The 19,828-nt window shown below is 38.2% G+C and overlaps 1 protein-coding gene across 2 annotated transcripts in view; it reads left to right on the forward strand.

Moving 5' to 3' along the window:
* The window catches only part of Iqcm (IQ motif containing M), a 189,414-nt gene that overhangs the window by 78,540 nt on the left and 91,046 nt on the right, over positions 1–19,828 (forward strand). For both annotated transcript variants that reach the window (XM_090356586.1, XM_090356587.1), the window contains 2 exons: positions 4,435–4,541; positions 16,328–16,383. In XM_090356586.1, the coding sequence (XP_090212712.1) occupies positions 4,435–4,541; positions 16,328–16,383 (163 nt within the window). The remainder of the gene's footprint in view (positions 1–4,434; positions 4,542–16,327; positions 16,384–19,828) is intronic.

Raw genomic sequence — 19,828 nt, forward strand, 5'->3', positions numbered from 1 at the left:
TGAGAGATTTAATCTCTTGGGATTAATTTTTTAATTGTTATTTCCAAGGTGGTGTGTGTTACATAGGTCAGATAATGAGTATATTCTTCTTGAACTGTATTGCCTCTTCCTTTTTTCCTCCCTGTTTTTTTTGTCCCTCCCAACCCTCCTACAAGTTGTGTAGTTCATTTTCAACATCGTGTCTTGTGAGTGCCACTGCTGCATGTGATTGCACTGCTTCCCACCATTTCTGTGATCACTCCCCACTCCTGCCCTCTGCCAAACTGACACATTTGCTTATAATACAAAAAGTACAGAAATAAAAAGCAGCAACATTGGGGTAAAAGCAAAACCAAAACCAAAATGTAAAATCACAGAAAACCTCCTGCTTCCATTGCTTAGAGTTTGTTTCAGTAAACATCATCTTGTACGATCGTACACGTGAAGCTATGGAGCTTTTGTGAACCCCTCCTAAGAGTGTCCTCCTTTGGGCTCACTGTATGAATGTTTAGAGTCCAAATGTAACTTTTTGTCTTTTATCATTTAGTGTGTTTACTTGTAGATTTATAGGCACAACAAATGAGGAAAACTGTTAAAACCTAGGTTTCTGGGTCTGGTTTTCTTCACTTAATGTAACTGGTCAGTCCTTAATTAATCAGTGCTTATAAAGCTCCTTTATTCCCATTTCTAATCAATCAAACATTGCAAGTAAGGAGTACTGCAAACAAGGACCACTGCACATGACATTGGCATTATCCCAGAAGAGATGAGATCGGAAGGAGAAGCACAGTTATCTCCTATCCCCGAGAACACTCACTGCGCAATGCACTAAGGGAAGTGTACCTCAATGTCTTGGCCATAAGAAGTGCAAATCAAAACAGCTCCAATCACATCTCACCCCAGTTAGAATGCTCATCATTCAAGAATACGAACAAAACAGAGGCTAGCAGGGGTAAGGGCAGGAAGGAACTCTATTACACTGTTCAGGGAAGTGTAAATTGGTATAATCACTCTGGAAAGTAGTGTGGAGATTCCACAAGTAACAACAACAACAACAACAACACATAGAACTACCCTATGATTCAGAAATTCCACTCTTGGACATATATCCAAAAGATTACACACTAGGATACAGTAAAGCCACCTGTATAACATGTTCACTGTAGCACTATACACCATAGCCAAGGGGTAGAATCAGTCCAGATGCCCTAAGTGGACAAATGGATAAAGAATAGGGTATATATGTATATATATATATATGTTATGCATCTATTAGAAATAAGGATAATGTACCATTTGCAAAGAAATGAAAGGAACTGGAAAATTATAATTGAAGAAAGGCCCAGAGAGACCAAGAATGCATGTCAGTCTTTGTCGGTGTAACCTAGAGTTCATTTATAAATCTGTAAGTATGCACTTTATGGTGGTAGCCAAGTATACATAAAGGTGTTAATAGAAATACGGTAGTTTGAGGGGAGAGTAGACATGGCATAATTTCTTAGGAAGGCTAACGTACAGTCTAACAAAATAAATGCCAAGAATCCAGTTCTTAAAAGAAGGAGTAAGATCAAAGGGTGGTAGAGAAATAAAAAGAGGGAGAGAGAAGAATGCAGTGATAAAAATGCAATGCATACAATTGTTTCTGGATGGTTGGGTAAATGCCAAGTAGTGGAATTGCTTGGTCATAGGGGAGCTCTATGTTTAGCCTTTTGAGGAACTGCCATACCGCTTTCCATAGTGGTTGAACAAGGTTGCATTCCCACCAACAGTGTAGTAGTGATCCCTCCTGGCCACATCCCCTCCAGCATCTGTTGTTATTAATTTTCCTGATCCTGGCCATTCTAACTGGAGTGAGGTGGAATCTTAGAGTTGTTTTCATTTGCATTTCTTTTATGACCAGAGATGTCGAGCATTTCTTCATGTGTCTATGGGCCATTCTTATTTCTTCTTCAGAGAAGACTCTCTTTAAATCTTTGGCCCATCTTTTGATGGGATGGTTGTTACTTTGGAGATTAGTTTTGTAGTGATTCAATTTTTTGAGCTATTGATATATTTTAGATATGAGGTATACTAAATCCCCTAGCACAACGTTGTTCATTGCAGCACTATTTACCATAGCAAAGATGGAACCAACCCAGATGTCCCTCAGTTGATGAGTGGATCAACAAGATGCGGTATTTGTACACAATGGAATTCTATGCTGCTGTCAGAAAGAATGACATTGCCCCATTTGTAAGGAAATGGAAAGACTTAGAAAAAATCATATTAAGTGAAGTAAGCCAGACTCAAAGGAACGTAGGCTCAATGGTTTCCCTCATTTGCTATAATCAGTAGAAACCCTGGACTCTTCTAGCAGAGATTTGCAATAGAGCAAAACCTAGATACATAAGGCCATATGGTATGACTCTAAATGAAAGCAGCTCTAGGATATAGAAACAAAAGCCATATAATGAGTGATTGTTGTCCTTAATATACTATGTTATCTCTCATCTCTTTTGCTGTCCCTTGGTTATCTCATATTGTTACAGTATTTCACTTCATTATCTGATATATTGGATAGTTGTGTATTTGGTTATTTGAAATTGGATAGGAAAGGGGGGAAAACAAGATGAGGGTGGGGATGGGGGAGGGAAATGGGGACCAAGACATGAGAAAGGGTATCAATGTATGTGAAGTAATGCACCTTCTATCTGGTGAATGTAATGTAACCCTTCTATTAATTACAATAAAAATATATGGAAAAAATGCAATGCATATCCTATAAAATGAAGGAAATTGAGAGAAGGGATAAGGCTGGAATTGATGGGGGAGAATGTTGAAAGTGGTGACATTGTTCAAGATGCATTGTCTTCATAAACTGCATCGTTGAATGGCAACTTTCTTCTTTAGGTATTTAAAGTTTTGTTTTAAAGGGAAGTGGGTAGTACGTGGAGAACGCTTGAATGAGTGAAAACAGCTTCATAAGAACTGTGGTCTCTCTATAGTAGCACTCATACTTAGGGTATTTTAATATCCTTCTGGACTTACCAAAGTTCCCAATTGAAGTGTAGACTGTATGGTTTCTCACTTGTAAACATCTTTTCAGGTACCAATATTCTCAGTTCTCTGCAGGCTTCCTGTTACCAAATTGGCTTCCCTGAAAAATTTCATGTATTCACATTGAGCTATGATTGAAACTTTTTGCGCTGACTTTTCTAAAGACTTCAGTGCCTCTATGACCCAACAATTCCTCTACTTGGCATTTACCCAATCGTCCAGAAACAAGGACATACTAAATCCACTAGTACAGCGATGTTCATTGCAGCACTATTCACCATAGCAAAGATATGGAGCCAACCCAGATGCCCCTCAGTTGATGAGTGGATCAACAAGTTGTGAGATTTATACACGATGGAATTCTATGCTGCTGTCAGAAAGAATGACTTTGTCCCCATTTGTAAGGACATGGAAAGACTTGGAAAAAATCATGCTAATTAAAGTAAGCCAGACTCAAAGGAACATAGGCTCGGTGGTTTCCCTCATTTGTCATAATCAGTAGAAACCTTGGGCTCTCCTAGCAGAGATTTACAGTAGAGCAAAACCTAGATACATAAGGCCATATAGAATAACACTAAATGAAAGGACCCCAGGAGTGATTATTGCCCTTTATGTACTATGTTATCTCTCATCTCTTTTGCCATCCCTTGGTTATCTCATATGGTTACAGTATTTTACCTTGTTATCTGATATAGTGTATATATGTTTATTTGATTATTTGAAATAGGATAGGGAAGCAGGAGGAACAAGATGAAGGTCAGGGGTGGGGGGAGGGAAATGGGGACCAAGACATGAGAAAGGGTATCAATGTATGTGACTTAATGCACCTTCTATTTGGTGAATATAATGTAACCATTCTATTAATTACAATAATAATATATGAAAAAAATTGGGCCTTGGGCAGGGAGTTTGGCCTAGTGATAGAGTGCTTGCCTAGTACCACATACATAGAAAAAAGCTGGAAGTGATGCTGTGGCAAAACAAAACAAAACACTAAAAAAATCCCAAACTTGTGCCTTTATTGTATTTCTGTGTTTTTTAAATAAAGTACTTAATTATCAGAGAAGTCTTCCTTTGATTTTTATAAAGGCTATTTCCAGATATGATTTTGCTTCAAATGTCCTTTGAGAGAAAACAATGCTCTTGAGGAGACAAGACAGTAAGAATGAATCTAGATTTCTTCTGGTGACACTCTATACACTGAGAAGGCGCATTCTATATGAGGAAATCAATTCAAGTTTCTCTCCGTGTGTGCTACGCTACTACTTCATCTCTCTGACTAGATGACAGGGTGTGATTTTAACACAGAAGAGTGACCCCATAAAGATAATTTACCTTCCCCTTTGTAACTTTGGCAATCTGATGAGTGAGTACTTTTCCTGGATAAATATTATTTTAACCTACCTCTATTTCTAACAGAGAGACTAGTGTATGATTGGAGAGGAATTATATCAGCGAGCCCATTCCACTTGCCTGAAGATCAGAAAGTCTCTGACTCATCAGCCATGTTTCAGGATTACTTTATGGCAAGTATTTGTAATATTGGACATAGAAATAGCTTTCTATTTGTCTAGCAAAGTATTAGGTTAATTATGATCAAAACACATGAATTATCTTTTTTTTAAACCATGGGCTTATTTCATTCCAAAGATTGTTCTCCATTGAGGTCTCTCTGAATTTTCTCTATTTTCTGTCTCTGTGAATCTGGCTACTCTAGGGACTTAAAAAAAATCAAATAATCTTTCTTTTGTAATTGTCTTTCCAGACCATATTTTCTTAGACTGATCCAAGTTATAGCACATATCAAAATTTCCTTCCTTCCTTTCTCCCTTCCTTCCTTCCTTCCTTCCTTCTTTCCTTCCTTCCTTCCCTCCTTCCTTCCCTCCTTCCTTGCCAGTCTTGGGGCTTGAATTCAGGGCCTGAGAACTGTCATTGGGCTCTCTCAAAGCTAGTACTCTTCCATATGAGCCACAGTATCATTCTGTCCTTTTCTGTTTACATGGTACCAAGAATTGGAACCCAGGGCTTTGTGAATGCTAGGCAAGCACTCTACTGCTGCTAGGCCACACAATGGAATAGTGTGATACTGAGTGCATATCCTGCACTGTGTTTACTCAGTCAACAATGGATAATTGGATTGCTTCCACTTTGGGTATATTGAATAATTCTGTTAACAACATTGGATATAAGCAAGATTTAAATTCCTGGTCTCACCCTGAACTGGAATTGCTTGTCCTTATTGTATATTGCTGTTTAATTCTTTGAGGAATTACCATATTGGTTTTCCACAGTGGCTGTTAAACTTTGTATCTTCTCTAGCAATGCAGAAGAGTTCACATAATCACTAACGTGTCCTGTACTGTATTATCTGATATTTTACATCTGAATAGGTGTCAAGGTTAAATCAACTTGCTGTGAATGAGTTAGTTCAGAAGAGGAAAGCAAAAATTAAGGATATTGTACTGTTAGGGAGGAGTAGAGACAGGAGTTAAACTTTATCAATGATTTCATAGAGAAATGAATATAACACATTTTGCCTGAAACACTCTGCACAATTTGGCTACTTTTATCAAATCTTAATTTGCTCAAATAAAAGGAGCCCTGTGGATATGCCATTTTTAGGCAAAGGGAATCTCTCCCTTTTAAGCCTGAAATAGTGTTTTAAAATGTATTTTGCATCTTTCTGGTATTTTTTTAGTTCTATGGTATATATCTTTGTGCTTTAATTTTCATTTCTTAAACCACCGGTTTATTCTATCATAAATGTACTAAAATTTTCTGATTATTTTAAGCAATAACACATAGGTTCCTATAACTTGTTTATTTAATTTTTTTAAAGTACAGCATCCTGAAGAAACAATTACTGGTGTTACTTTTTACAGTTCTTGAAGTACTGAGATATTTATAGCTTTAATTATCTTGAAAGATAATATTTACCTAAGGTAAGAGAGATCTGTGAATGTAATTCCTCATGCAAGATAAAAATGGATGATTACATTGCAACCGGATAGAAAAGCCATCACCTCCAAATCTCTGGCTGCACTTTTCATGTCAGAACTGTGCAAGCGGTTTGTTAACTTTACCATAATATATGACATAATCTCAGAATATGCAACCTGGGCATATGCAACATCATGACATCCAAAAAAAAGTCCTTTTTAGTATTCTGAGATATAAAATTCGTATGTTTATATAACATGTTCTTTAAAATAGCTGGGCTTAAAACACATGCTTTAGGAAGCTGGGATAAGTCATTTCCAGAAGTTTCTATACATTTAGAAAATTAAACGACACATTCGTGGGTTGTCCATCAGGGAAGTCATTCATCAACTGAGTGGCAGATTTGCACTGTCCTCAGGGTTTGAGGGTGAGGAAGGTGGCCCTGAGAGGGCCTGGGCCATTTGGTGACACCTTAGCCTGAGATGGCACAGAGGGAATGTCCCTGCAGGCTGGGGGCTGGAGGAAGCATGAACAACTGCAGAAAAACCAGTTATGGCTGCCCAAGGATGGCGAGCAGGGTATATCTGAGGACTTGAAAGAGGGTGTGTGTGTGTGTGTGTGTGTGTGTGTGTGTGTGTGTGTTAGTGCTGGCAATAGTGCTAGAGCTATAGTCGCCAGATAACATATATATTCTTTTTAGAGATAAGCTATAACGTGCCGATAACTGTGTACAAAGGCAGATGAAAGCCTGCCATAGCTGAGCGTCGAGAGCTTCGAGCAGACATTGGGTGAGAGGAAGGAACAGACTGTGCCGGCCCTGGGGAATCCCTGCCACCCTCCACCCCCTCCTGGGAAGCTAGGTACACTTGTTCTCTAGTAAAGGAACATTAACTAAATTTCTTAAAAAGTAATGAAAGAGAACAAACTGTAAAAAAGGCAGCCAAAAAAAGGCAAACATCTGTTACTGAACATGTCTCACTTGACTTCCTTTTAATGTTCTTAGGAATAAATTTATGAACTGGGGAAGGTTTCGCGCTAATTAGCTTGTTTTCATCAAACAAAATATAGCAGGCATGGATGTTGAATATGAATGAACGGCGTCAATAGTAGTACTAAAAGGATACTGAAGTGTTGAGAGTCAGGGTTAGGGCCAACAGATTGGATCTTTTGACTGTTAATATTGTGTTGATTAGCTTGGCTAACATTGAACAAGTCACAGCAAAACATTTAAGAAGTTTTGTGTATTTTTTTTTTGAAAATTAGGTTAGGCAAAAGACTTGCACATCTTTGTAACACACTCAGTAGCAGCAGGAGCAATAATAAGTACTAGCAGTAGTTTTGACTTAGGAGGTGTTCTACTGATTTTTATCCTTTTACTTAAAACTTCTAGGCAAACAATTTTTCTTTTTTTTTTGCCAGGAGTTTAATTTTTTTTTACAAGGGTGAGAAGAGGTGTATCAGTTGACAAGCAAGCCTGTGCTGGAACATGCTGAAATCTTTACTAAAGCATGTGAAAATTTTCATTAAGTAGAAGAGAGAGGCACTATAAATAAGAGCCTTATGTTCATTCAGTCCACTTAATCTTTTGCCATTAAAGATCAAATGAATTGAGTTTTGCTTTCATATGGGTTATTTAAAAAAAGCATTAGTTTTTCATGCCTTTTTTAAATGTTAGAGAGTGAGATAAGGAATCATAGACTTGTAACAGGAGTAGTCATAGAATTAATCACGGCTGTAGAAGTTGATGAGGGAGGATGGAAAAGTTAAGGATGGACAAACATATGTACAGAGGGAGAGAAAAGAGGGGGTCAGGGAGGGATACTGCGAAGGGGGAGAGGAGGAGAGAAGGAAAGGGAGAACAAATAGCAGAAAGTATAACCATGAAGCAAAAAGGAGAGAATACGGATTTAAGGATATTGGAGGCATTTTGTTGTAGTTTTTTAAAAATTCACTTTTTTTCAAGATAAGCTGGGGGGGAGGGGGGAGGGAAATGGGGACCATGTCATGAGAAAGGGAAGGGTATCAATGTTTGTGAAGTTATGCACCTTCTATCTGGTGAATATAATGTAACCCTTCTATTAAACACAATAGAAATATTTAATAAAAAAGATGTACAGAGGGGCCGGGAGTTTGGCCTAGAGGTTAAAGTGCTTGCCTAGCATGCATGAAGACCCGGGTTCGATTTCTTGGTACCACATACATAGAAAAAAGCCGGAAGTGGTGCTGAGGCTCAAGTAGTAGAGCTCTAGCCTTGAGAAAGTCCAAGGACAGTGCTCAGGCCCTGAGCTCAAGCCCAGGACTGGCAAAAAAAAAAAAAAAGATGTACAGAGTTCTTAATCCCTTTTTTCTGGAGTAGTTTATTCTCTGTACTGTCTTCTGTGAAACAAATGGCTGGCAGCTTTCTTCTTAGTGATCTTTTCTTTTTTTATTTTCTTTTTTCTTTTTCTTTTTTTCCATATATTTTTATTGTAATTAATAGAAGGGTTACATTATATTCACCAGATAGAAGGTGCATTACTTCACAAACATTGATACCCTTTCTCATGTCTTGGTCCCCATTTCCCTCCCCCCCTCCCCCAGCTCATCTTGATTTGCCCCCTTCCCTATCCAATTTCAAATAACCAATTAAGCACATATACAATATATCAGATAACAAGGTAAAATACTGTAACCATATGAGATAACCAAGGGACAGCAAAAGAGATGAGAGATAACACAGTACATTAAGGACAACAATCACTCATTATATGGCTTTTGTTTCTATATCCTGGAGGTCCTTTCATTTAGCATCATTCTATATGGCCTTATGTATCTAGGTTTTGTTCTATTGTAAATCTCTGCTAGGAGAGCCCAAGGTTTCTACTGATTATGACAAATGAGGGAAACCATTGAGCCTATGTTCCTTTGAGTCTGGCTTACTTCACTTAATATGATTTTTTCTAAGTCTTTCCATTTCCTTACAAATGGGGCAATGTCGTTCTTTCTGACAGCAGCATAGAATTACATTGTGTATAAATCCCACATCTTGTTAATCCACTCATCAACTGAGGGGCATCTGGGTTGGTTCCATATCTTTGCTATGGTAAGTAGTGCTGCAATGAACATCGTTGTGCTGGTGGATTTAGTATGTCCTTGATTCTGGACGACTGGGTAAATGCCAAGTAGAGGAATTGCTGGGTTATAGGGGAGTTCTATGTTTAGTCTTTTGAGGAACTGCCATACTTTAGTGCTCTTTTCTTAACATCTCCTACACTCAATAGAAGGTCTTCTATTTTGGATTGCAGGTAAGGATTGCTATAGTAGATTGTTGGAAGGTCCAAATTCATACCCAGGGCACAAACCCAAGTCCTTGAGTCTTAGATCACAGTGGATGCATTATACCAAGAGTAGGCCCCAAATAGGGGAGAAGCTGCATATGTTTGTGGTGATGGAACATTTTCAATCCACAGGGAGCTCATGTCAGGGACAAATTACCTCACAATCGTGCACTTGAGTCTGCAGTGATTGATTCCTAATGTGATCCTAGATTTATTCTTGAACCAAATTTTGGACAAATTTTTACTCTAGATTGCTTCAGGTCTGAACTGGGCATGATGACACAGTCCTGGAATCTCGGCTATTTGAGAAGCAGAAGTAGGAGGGTCATGAATTTGTGCCACAGAAAGAAAGAGAGAGAAACAGTAATGAAGGAAGGAAGGAAGGAAGGAAGGAAGGAAGGAAGGGAGGGAGGGAGGGAGGGAGGGAGGGAGGGAGGGAGGGAGAGAGGGAGGGAGGGAGGGAGAGAGGGAGGGAGGGAGGGAGGGAGGGAAAGTGAAAGAAAGAAAGAAAGAAAGAAAGAGATGAAGGAAGGAAGAAAATAATATTTGTAGTTAAGTTTTATAGATATTCGTAATTTCTTAGCATAAAATCCTTGTAGTAATTTATTTTTCCTACTTATCTCTTTTCCTTTTTCTAAAAAATTTTTTTGTATTATTAAGCTGCTTTTTTTTTTGCCAGTCCTGGGCTTAAGCTCAGGGTCTGAGCACTGTCCTTGGACTTTCTCAAGGCTAGAGCTCTACCACTCAAGTCTCAGTACCACTTCTGGCTTTTTTTCTATGTATGTCGTACCGAGGAATCAAACCCAGGTCTTCGTGCATGCTAGGCAAGCACTCTACCACTAGGCCAAACTCCTGGCCCTATTAAGCTGCTTTTAAAGAAGTATTAGTTGGGGATTTTTTTTAAATTACTGCATCTTGAAGTCAAATATATGCAAATGGACAAGAACCAATCACCAAGTAAAAGTAAATTCTCACATATGAAAGGGATGACTGGAATGCAGTTAGGCTTAATAAATTATAGCTGTTATTAACTTTATTAAATTGTGAAAGGATTCATTAAATCCTTTCCTGAAAAATTTATAACTTATAAAAATATAAGCAACATGGAATATGTAAGTAAAGACATCAGAGGTTATAGAAAAGATGAAGTTAATATTTCATTAAATGTACAGAGCTAATTTGGCATATTAATTGCTATGATTAATAGGCCAGGAACTTCACTGGGCACATTTGAGCTGCTAATAAAAGAAGCTACTAAGAATTGTTACTTGATTCAGAGGGTTTCCATAACATGAAAGCCAGTAAGAAAGTATGTTTATGTATATACTCAAAATCCTGCCATTATGGATAAGAAAATATAGAGAACTATTGTCATTGTGAGATCCAAGCACACTTTACTGAGAACACTTTCAAAGGGAGGGAAGGTTTTGGAGAGTAGATGGTTGTGATGGAGGTTCACAGAGGGAACACTTTCAGGAACCCACTCCAGGTCTATTGAACTAAAAGATCAGCAATGATTTAAAAGCATGTTGAAATTTGAGAGGCTAACCCACTTCAATACTATTGCTTTTATTGAACTTTTTTTTTTGCCAGTCCTGTGTTTGAGCTCAGGGCCTGGGCACTGTCCTTGGACTTTCTCAAAGCTAGAGCTCTACCACTTGAGCCTCAGCATCACTTCTGGCTTTTTTCTATGTATGTGGTACCAAGGAATCGAACCCAGGTCTTCATGTATGCTATGCAAGTACTCTACCTCTAGGCCAAACTCCTGACCCTTAAGTGAACTTTTGAAAAGTAGTATTAATGTAGAGTTCATTTTTTTCCCAATGAATGCTTGTGATATATTCTCTGATAAATTTAGTTATCTGGTGCGTTAGGATCACAGTTACGAAAATTGAGTCACAATAAGGAAAGGGTAAATGTTTGAAGAGAGACAGACATGCTTGTTCTGATGAAAACATTACACCAATATAGGCACTGAATTAACATCACTTGGTACCCCAGAAATAGGCACCATTTTTATGTTTTTATGTATCAGCATAATTTTAAATTTGAAAAATAATAAAAAGAGAATAGGAATCAAACAAATGATAAAGCCCAGGATCTAGGCCTTGGAGAATCATTATATCAAGTGATTATAAACTCCAAACTCACAAAATTCAACTAATTCAACATTTCCTTGTTTTGAGCTGGAATGGAATTTTGTTGCTTTCCCAATTCAACCATGCATTAAAATTGCTCTCTTCTTTGTATGTCTTTTTTAGAATTTATTTTTGTGTTATCTGTGATTTGTTACAACAGACATTTCCTGGAAACAGCAGTCCATTTACAAATAGCTAAGTCCTTTGGGTTGATTTATACCAGGATGCAATTTTACCCTTATTTCTCTTCAGCCATTGTGTTGTCTCCTATGCTATTCCTAAAAACTAGGACTAAAAGAATAAATTCCAGAAATCTGAAGTAAATTGTTTTTTGAAGCCATTCAAGGGGCCAGCATTGTCATTGGGTCCAACTCCTCTGTAAAGACACACAAGGGACACCTGAGGTCCATGTTCTCAAGTGGGAGCTGGTGTGGTTGTGTGTGTGGATTTACAGGAAGGATGAATTTCTCAGGAACATCATGGCTTCCTACGGGTTGGTATACAGCTTCAGAATGGGCTTCTGGCTTGTGTGTGTTCTTGGAAGCTCTCAAATTCAAGAATAGGGAAGACTGACTTGTGAAAAGACCCAGGAGAAAATGTGTCTGGTGCCTTCTGGTTCTGCCTGCGTGCCAGTGATTGGCAGGCTTTCTGTTCTGTGTAGGCCATTTCCCACACTGGTGGGGTGAGATCCACGCTTCTCACTCTTCACAGAAGGCGCAGAGACGTGACTGACTTCCGCAGTGCAAACACCACCATTCGTAGTCCAGCCTGGCAGAAAAAGCTTTGCAGTTGATTTCACATGTTTTAATGTGTAATTTATAGTTGTATTATGTATGTGCTAGCAACGATTTTCTTTCCACAGTGACCTATTTTTAAAACCAACCGTTGTTTTTACCTCGGAGGATGTGTTTATATATCATGTGTTATATGTGCTTCTGGTAGGGTCATAAAGCTGTTGGAAACTATGAAAATGCTTTTTTATTTTTCTTGCCACTCGTGGAGCTTGAACTCAGAGCCTGGGCACTATCCCTGAGGTTTATTCGCTTAAGAGTAGTGCTCTACCACTTTGAGCCAAAGTTCACTTACTGTTTTCTGGTGGTTAATTGGAAATAAGAGTCTGATGGACTTTCCTGCTTTAGCTGGCTTTGGACTGTGATTCTCAGATCTCAGCCACCTGATCAGCCAGGATTATAGGCTCAAGCCACCTGTGCTGAATTTTTTTTTGTACTTATAAAAACATCCTTTAGCCACATTTGGGGGATAAATGTTAGGGAATAGAATGCCACTGACAGATTTTTCACCTTTTTCTAGCAAATGCATTCCAGAATTTCCCAGAAAAAGCAGTAAAATCAGTCTATGTCTGGCATCACAATGCAAAATGAAAGCCAACTAAAGATCTATGTTTAATCAGTCTAGAGTTTAATTATTATACTATGAGGGAATTGTCAGAAAGATTTTTTAAAAATCTAGTCAAAGTTTGGAAAAAGAGTAGTAATTGATAGATTAGACACTGTTTTTCTGAAAAGAAGCTGAGGTGTAGTAATATTGTATAAATTATCAGAAGGAAGTCTTGGCACTAATTAATTCTGGAGTTGGAGAAAATATGTGGAGAAAGGAGTTTGAAAAGTGATTTGGGATAAATTTATTCGAAGTGCTACAAAACTTTGAAAAATACACCACAAGGGGTTTTATTAATGACTTTGGGTTCTCAGTTGAGTGTTTGTGCATATACGACATGCATTCCCTGGGGAAAATCAGAGTTTTAAAAACATTGAAACAAGCTCTTGACTGCTGCGGAAATAGAAGAAAAAGATTTTGAGAGAGGAAGTTAACCTAGACAGGCAGAATGAGCTGAGACAGGAATATATGAGTATGTAGAAAATTAAGCCTGGGAAACAAAACACATGCTCTCTTTGGAAGATAAAGGAAGACCAACTAATCATTCTGCTTCTGTTAGTTGGGAATAAACGAGAGCATTGCAGTATTGGAACAATAGAGGGGAAAACCCTCAATGAACATGGTAAGGAGACAAATCCTTCCCATTTGACACTCGCCATCAAGGAGAGCATCCAAGAAGGAAGCTGCTGACAGAAATGGAGTTGGCGAGTATAAAGGGCAGTATCACAAAGAACAAGTGACCCCAAGCCAAACACATTGTGTTAGAGTATGGACTATAATGATTAGAAATTCATTTTTTTGTAAGCCACTCCTAATTTTGTATCTGTCAGACTACCTCATGGAATGTTTTGAGGGTAGCCATTAAAATAAAGGTCCTAGCAGGGTGCCGATGGTTCGTGCCTATAATCTTACTCAGGAGGCTGAGGGCTGAAGTTCTTAGTTTAAAGCCAGCCTGGGCAGGAGGGACCATGAGACTCCTGTCTCCAATTTAATCAGCAAAAATAGAAGTGGAAGTGTTGTCAAGGGGTAGAACACCAACTTTGAGTGAAAAAATCTAGGGACAGTTCTCAGTACAAGCATAAAAGAGAAAACAAAATTAAAGGTCCTTTGTCATAGTTTACTATTACCTTTGTGTTATACAGAAGTTTTTTAGTTATGCCAATATTATTTTTAAAAATTTATTGTCAGAGTAATATATAGAGGGGTTACAGTTTCATTCATCAGGTAGTGGGGGCATTACTTCTTGAACATTGATACCCCTTCTTATATTTTTGTCCCCGTTCCCCTCCCTCTGCCCCCTCCCAATTAAATGCTAATATTCTTTTTTCATATATTTTTATAATTAATAGAAGGGTTACATTATATTCACCAGACAGAAGGTGCATTACTTCACAAACATTGATACCTAATGCTAATATTCTTGAGGATGATTGCTTACTTTGAAAAAAATATGCATGACCTGAAAGGAGCATGTTTGAGAGATGATGAAATTTACTCACATTCTAACTGGAAATGAGAACAAAAAGACTCTGAAATGAGAACAAAAAGACTCTGAGGTCTTAAGAAATTAGTGTAATGGAGGCAGACTATGTCAAACAAGTGAGACTACATCTAAAAAGAATATGAGACAGAAGGAAGCATAACTGATGGAGTGACTCATTGTAAGCCATCAGTATAGATCTGACTCTCAGTTCACACACAACTATTTATAGATAATCTTTATATTGACCTTTGTGTTTCCTGAGAGTTTATGTAAGAGATGTTTTTGACTTCAGTTGTCAAATACGTATTTAAAACTTAAAATGCAAAATGCAGATTGAAATATTCTCGTGGGGCTAGGAATTTGGCCTAGTAGTAGAGTGCTTGCCTAGTATTCACAAAGACCTGGGTTTCAGTTCCTTGATACATAGAAAAAGCCGAAATGGTGCTGTGGCTCAAGTGGTAGAGCTTTAGCCTTGAGAAAGCTCAAGAACAGTGCCCAGGCCCTCAGTTCAAGCCTCAGAAATGGCGAAAAGATATGTGCTTGTGGTACCATTTGCAAACTATATTATCAAAAGCTCAGAAATGGCCCAGCACTGACCTCTTACAAAATCTGTGAGAAATGAGGCAACCAAACCACAATTATCTTAACCTATTTCTCATCTATGAAGAGTATTCCACTTCCTTATTTTTTTCAAAAGATTTTATACAAAAGAATTAGTACGGAAGATTATAAAGAGCATATACAATCCCTTGGTGTTGTCATTCTTACTTGCAGTTTTCCCCCTCTTTGGATCACACGAAATAGCCAAAGAGGCACTGATCTAGGTACTCTGAGATGTTGTAGGGTTTTCTTCCTGCAAGTGTTCTAAGATGGATCAGTACTGAACTATTGTATGAGAAAAATCTATAGTAAGCACTTGTGTAATATTTGAGAATGATACTGGTACTTTATACCAGGTTGTTTTGAATGATCTACAGGAATTTGTTATTTATTTAGTACTGACTGTTCTTAGTTTCTCTTTATTAGGGGCCAGGAGTTTGGCCTAGTGGTAGAGTGTTTGCCTAGCGTTCACAAAGGCCCGGGTTCGATTCCTCGGTACCACATATATAGAAAAATAAAAAGCTGGAAGTGGTGTTGAGGCTCAAGTGGTAGAGCTCTAGCCTTGAGAAAGTCCAAGGATTTTGCTCAGGCCCTGAGCTTAAGCCCAGGACTGGCAAAAACCAAACCAAACCAAAATAAAAACAAAAACAAAAAAATTCTTTGTTAGTCTCTTAGGGGATCCCATTACAAAGATGCCAAAAACATAGGTGACTTAATCAACAAGAATTAATTTTCTGGAAGTTTGAGATCAAGGTACCAGCCAATGCATTTTTCTTGAGGCCTCTCTCCCTGATTTGAAAATGACTACCTTCCTCTCATGTCCATCTCTGTTCTTACAAGAAAATTGCTGAAAGGAAAATCAATGATTAGACTGCATCTCTCCTGGAGACCTTACACTTTGTATGTTAAAGACTATTTCTACAAATATAGATGCGTTAGTGATTCGAGCTTTGATATAGGATCTGAATGACTGGGACTGGTTAGCTGGAAAGGTATTCGTTCAGAATGATTGGCTAGGTAGGAATTTAAGAGCCAACTCTGCTCACAACACAGCAATCAGTATCAGAAAATATCTGATATCAATTTTCCCTCAAGTTAATTTTCGTATTTTCATAGATACCATTATTTTTTTGTATACTGTTAATTCATTTTTGGTTAGGCAGAAAGGAAATCAATCAATCATCCCATTCTCTTGAGAGTAGATTTGTAAGGATATCTACTACTGAAATGACTGGTAGGAATGATATCTTCTTGGGTCCTGAGGGTACAGGAGAAGGGCCAGCAATTTTACTTCTCTGATTGTACTCACAAATGTATATCCATGTTTAGATATGAGATGTATATTACAATAGGCTACTTTATCTTTTAATAATAAGATAACATCAATGGAATTTTTTTCCAGACAGTAATATTGTTTCTCTCCCCTTTAATTCTAGAACCTCTTGAGGAGAAAAAAGGTTCTACCCATCGAGCCAGACACAAAGCCAGACAGGTACATTATTTTTTACAAGAAAGCAACCAAGTATAATATAATGTGATTGTTTTAAATATTGTTGATGTAATGGCTTGCTTCACTAGCTGATTGTAAAGAAGGGTAAATTGTTGGGAGTCCTTCTTCATATTTCATTTTATTTCTTGCCACTGATGGTTACATTTTTGTTTTCAGTTAATTTTATCAGTCACTAGGACAGGTTGACATTTTTGTGTGTACATGTGTGAAATCTAAACTTTATGGGGTATAAATATTGTATGCATATTTCACCTGCCTTTTTTTGTTTATTAGCTGTGCCACATGCATAGTTCCCCTTTCAATGACCTTATTAGAGAGTCTTAGATTGTTCTTCTTTTGTGTACCAAGTTTGTTGATTAAACTCCTGAAACCTATTCATCTTGTGAGATAGTTTAGAGGGTGAGGGAAAAGAAGAGATTATAGGAAATTACCCAAGATGTTTCTGGAAAGGAAACATTTATACCTATGTATTCTTATTCACTGAAAATACTTTCATTTATTAATATAGGTGGTTTTTAGGTAAAACATAAAGTAGATATTTGAAGAGGGTGGGAATGCTGGTATGAGCTTGAAAGAAATAATTTGATTCTCAAGTAACAGTTATCAAATAACAACTGACATTCCCACAGTGTTGAATGTGGCAGTCTTTATACTGGTAAGAGTCACTGGAGATTACTATGCCAACACCAGTCAATCAGAGGCTGGGGTAGTCACTGCACTGGTAGAGGGGACAGAGAAGATAGATTGGAGTTGAGGTAGGACCTTTTGTCTTTAACTACAGGCTCGGCTGGGATTTTCTATTTCCTCCCCTACAGTGGAGATATTTTGACCTCTAATTAGGCCAGAACATTTCGATTCCATGTCCCCTCACCTACATGTGGGGCCTAGATTTAATTCTAGTAGAGTCTGCTGCAGAGTACAAGGAGGGAGAAAATAACAGATTGTATGCCATGGATAGGAAAAAAGGATGGCTGCACATGGAGCAGAGAGAAGGTCCCCATGTGAATTTGATCCTGCATGAAGTGGAAAGGGAAACGTCCATGAGGGATAAACAGAACAATGAAAGCAAGCACCCAGGAAAGTTCTCTTTCAAGCACAGTAGCTCAATAGTAAAATGAGGATAAATGATGTTTCAAGGAGGGAGGGAAAACCAGAATTGCAATTACTTTTTCTTAGAGGTGCTCACAAAGAGGCTGAATAGGAAGGCGGAAGCATGAGGAATGGGAGCCGGAACTTTCCATTACTCCCTCCCCCAGGGCACTGCTCTATCACAGTCTACATTTCCTGCTTTTTTGGCTTGTTGTTGGCTGACCATTTCTGTGTATGCTCCCTGATCTGCTGCAAATGGCAGGCCCTAGCTCCTTCCAGCGATTGTGAAGAAAACAGGAAGTACGAACAAAATTGGATGTAAGTTAGCCGTTATCAAGGGAATTTATTCTGTTATGTGAAAATGTGTAACTAAAGTCCCTACTCTGGGGACAAGGAATCTATACTAAATACCAAGCCTTTCTTCATTCCATTCTTTCTGAGCACAGATCAGAGAGATGGATGCAAGTGAGTAGAGAGCCAGCTTTCCACTATGAGTGACTGAAGTTTGGCTGAGGATGTTTATAACAAATGAGAAGAAATGATTGCGGGTCTTATTTTGTAACTGAATTTGGTATTTAGAACTTGCTATAGTGTTTGGAGGAAGCTCTTTTGGTGTGGAGTGTAAGCAGGGACAACTCAATCCATTTTTCCTTCAAGGAGGAGTTTCTTTTGCCTTTACCTCCCATGTCTGATTTGCTTCTCTTGCATTGATTCCCTTAAACATTTTACTGCCTGAGATACCCTTATAAATTTGCACAGGATCTCAGCCTCAGCCCTTTCATAGGGAGATTAAACAGATTCCTGAGGATTTGGGATCAGCCTCCCCCTCTGCAGGGAGCAGCATTTCTTGGGGAAGTTGGGCCCAGAGCATCATCTGTAGTGGCTGCCCAGAGATGCAGAGTGAATGGCAATGTTGGAAACACATCCCTTTACAGATACTGAAACTGCTTCACTGTTTTGTCTGAATTGAAGTGACATTATTGTCTACTTCAGAGGAATGATCTTATTTTAGAAAATTTCAGAAATCCTGTTCTTTTTCTTTTTGCTTTTTTTTTTGAAGTGAGCAGGTTTTTCACTAGCCATAAAGTGCTAAACCTTTCAGAAGATTCGCAAAAGGAATAGTAAAATAAGATGAAGACAAGTGGAATTTCTTAAAAATGTATTACACTCCTTTTTAAAAGAATTTTTTTTATCACCCTTAGCAAGTGTAGTGCATTGTTTTCAAGCTAAACAGACATAGTGTAGTGAACGGAAGAAGGCCACAGACTGGTTTCACTCATTCTCCGAGGGGCTCTCAAATCCCACATTCAAGGCATGAGGGCCTGGCACATTTCTGCTTCAAGTCTTGCCCGTACCAGAGACGAAAGCCCTCCATACAGTTTCATGGCAGAAGACCCAAATCAGAGTTAATTGTGTAAATTATCACTAAATTGCAAAGCATTTGGACAAGGCAGGTGCCCTAGTGTAATCAGCAAAGGGGTGATTGGTGCTTCCATAATGCAGGTTGGAAGAGGAATTTGGGGCAGGAAACACCACAAATCTCTTTTAATATATCTCTGATCTTGGCAACCTGGACTGGTTTTTGTCACAAATCTCCAGCTTTGAAAGTGTTTGCCTTTTACAACAGCCAAAATAAGTATCCTTTAATCATGTTCAACCTATGAACAGATGGGCAAAGCGTGCTTTTATACATGGAGCATACAAAATACTTCAGTATCAGCCAAAACTAATTAGTAGCAATATCTGAACTAAACTCTAAAACGGATTTAGTGTTTAATATATATTATCCTATAAGCATTAGCAGTTGAGAGGAAATTCCCTTTTCAAATGTTTGCCAAGCTCAGGGTCTAATGTGTAGACATGATTAACTTACTAATTAACTTAGTGTATCTTTTCTCACATGTAATTGGGCTTAATGAGTTCTTTCTCTGAAAGCAGTTTAATTTGATTCTTTGATCACAGATTTCTCAAACTTGAAGAGAGTCAAATTCAACCATTCAAGCCATGGCCTTTCAACTTTTTAATGACTTCATGGGGGTGGGGCATAGTGTCCGAGAATGCACAGTATGAACAAAAAGTCACCGGTGCCTCCAGAGTAAAACAAAAACTAACAAAGATCTCAAGTAATATTAAGTATTAGAAGGATCACATTTTATAATCAATAAATTAAATAAGTCACAACCAGGTACAGTTGGATCACACTTCTAATTGCAGATACTCTGGCCAGAGCACAAAATGAAACACCATCTCCAGCATATAATTCAGATGTGGTGGTTCATGTCTGTAATCTCAGCTATGTGGGAAGCATTGGTAAAGGAACAGTGGTTCAAGATAGGCC

The sequence above is a fragment of the Megascapheus bottae genome, chromosome 23, assembly GCF_031878675.1.
Source record: "Megascapheus bottae isolate mThoBot1 chromosome 23, mThoBot2.hap1, whole genome shotgun sequence".
NCBI classification, from domain to species: domain Eukaryota; kingdom Metazoa; phylum Chordata; class Mammalia; order Rodentia; family Geomyidae; genus Megascapheus; species Megascapheus bottae.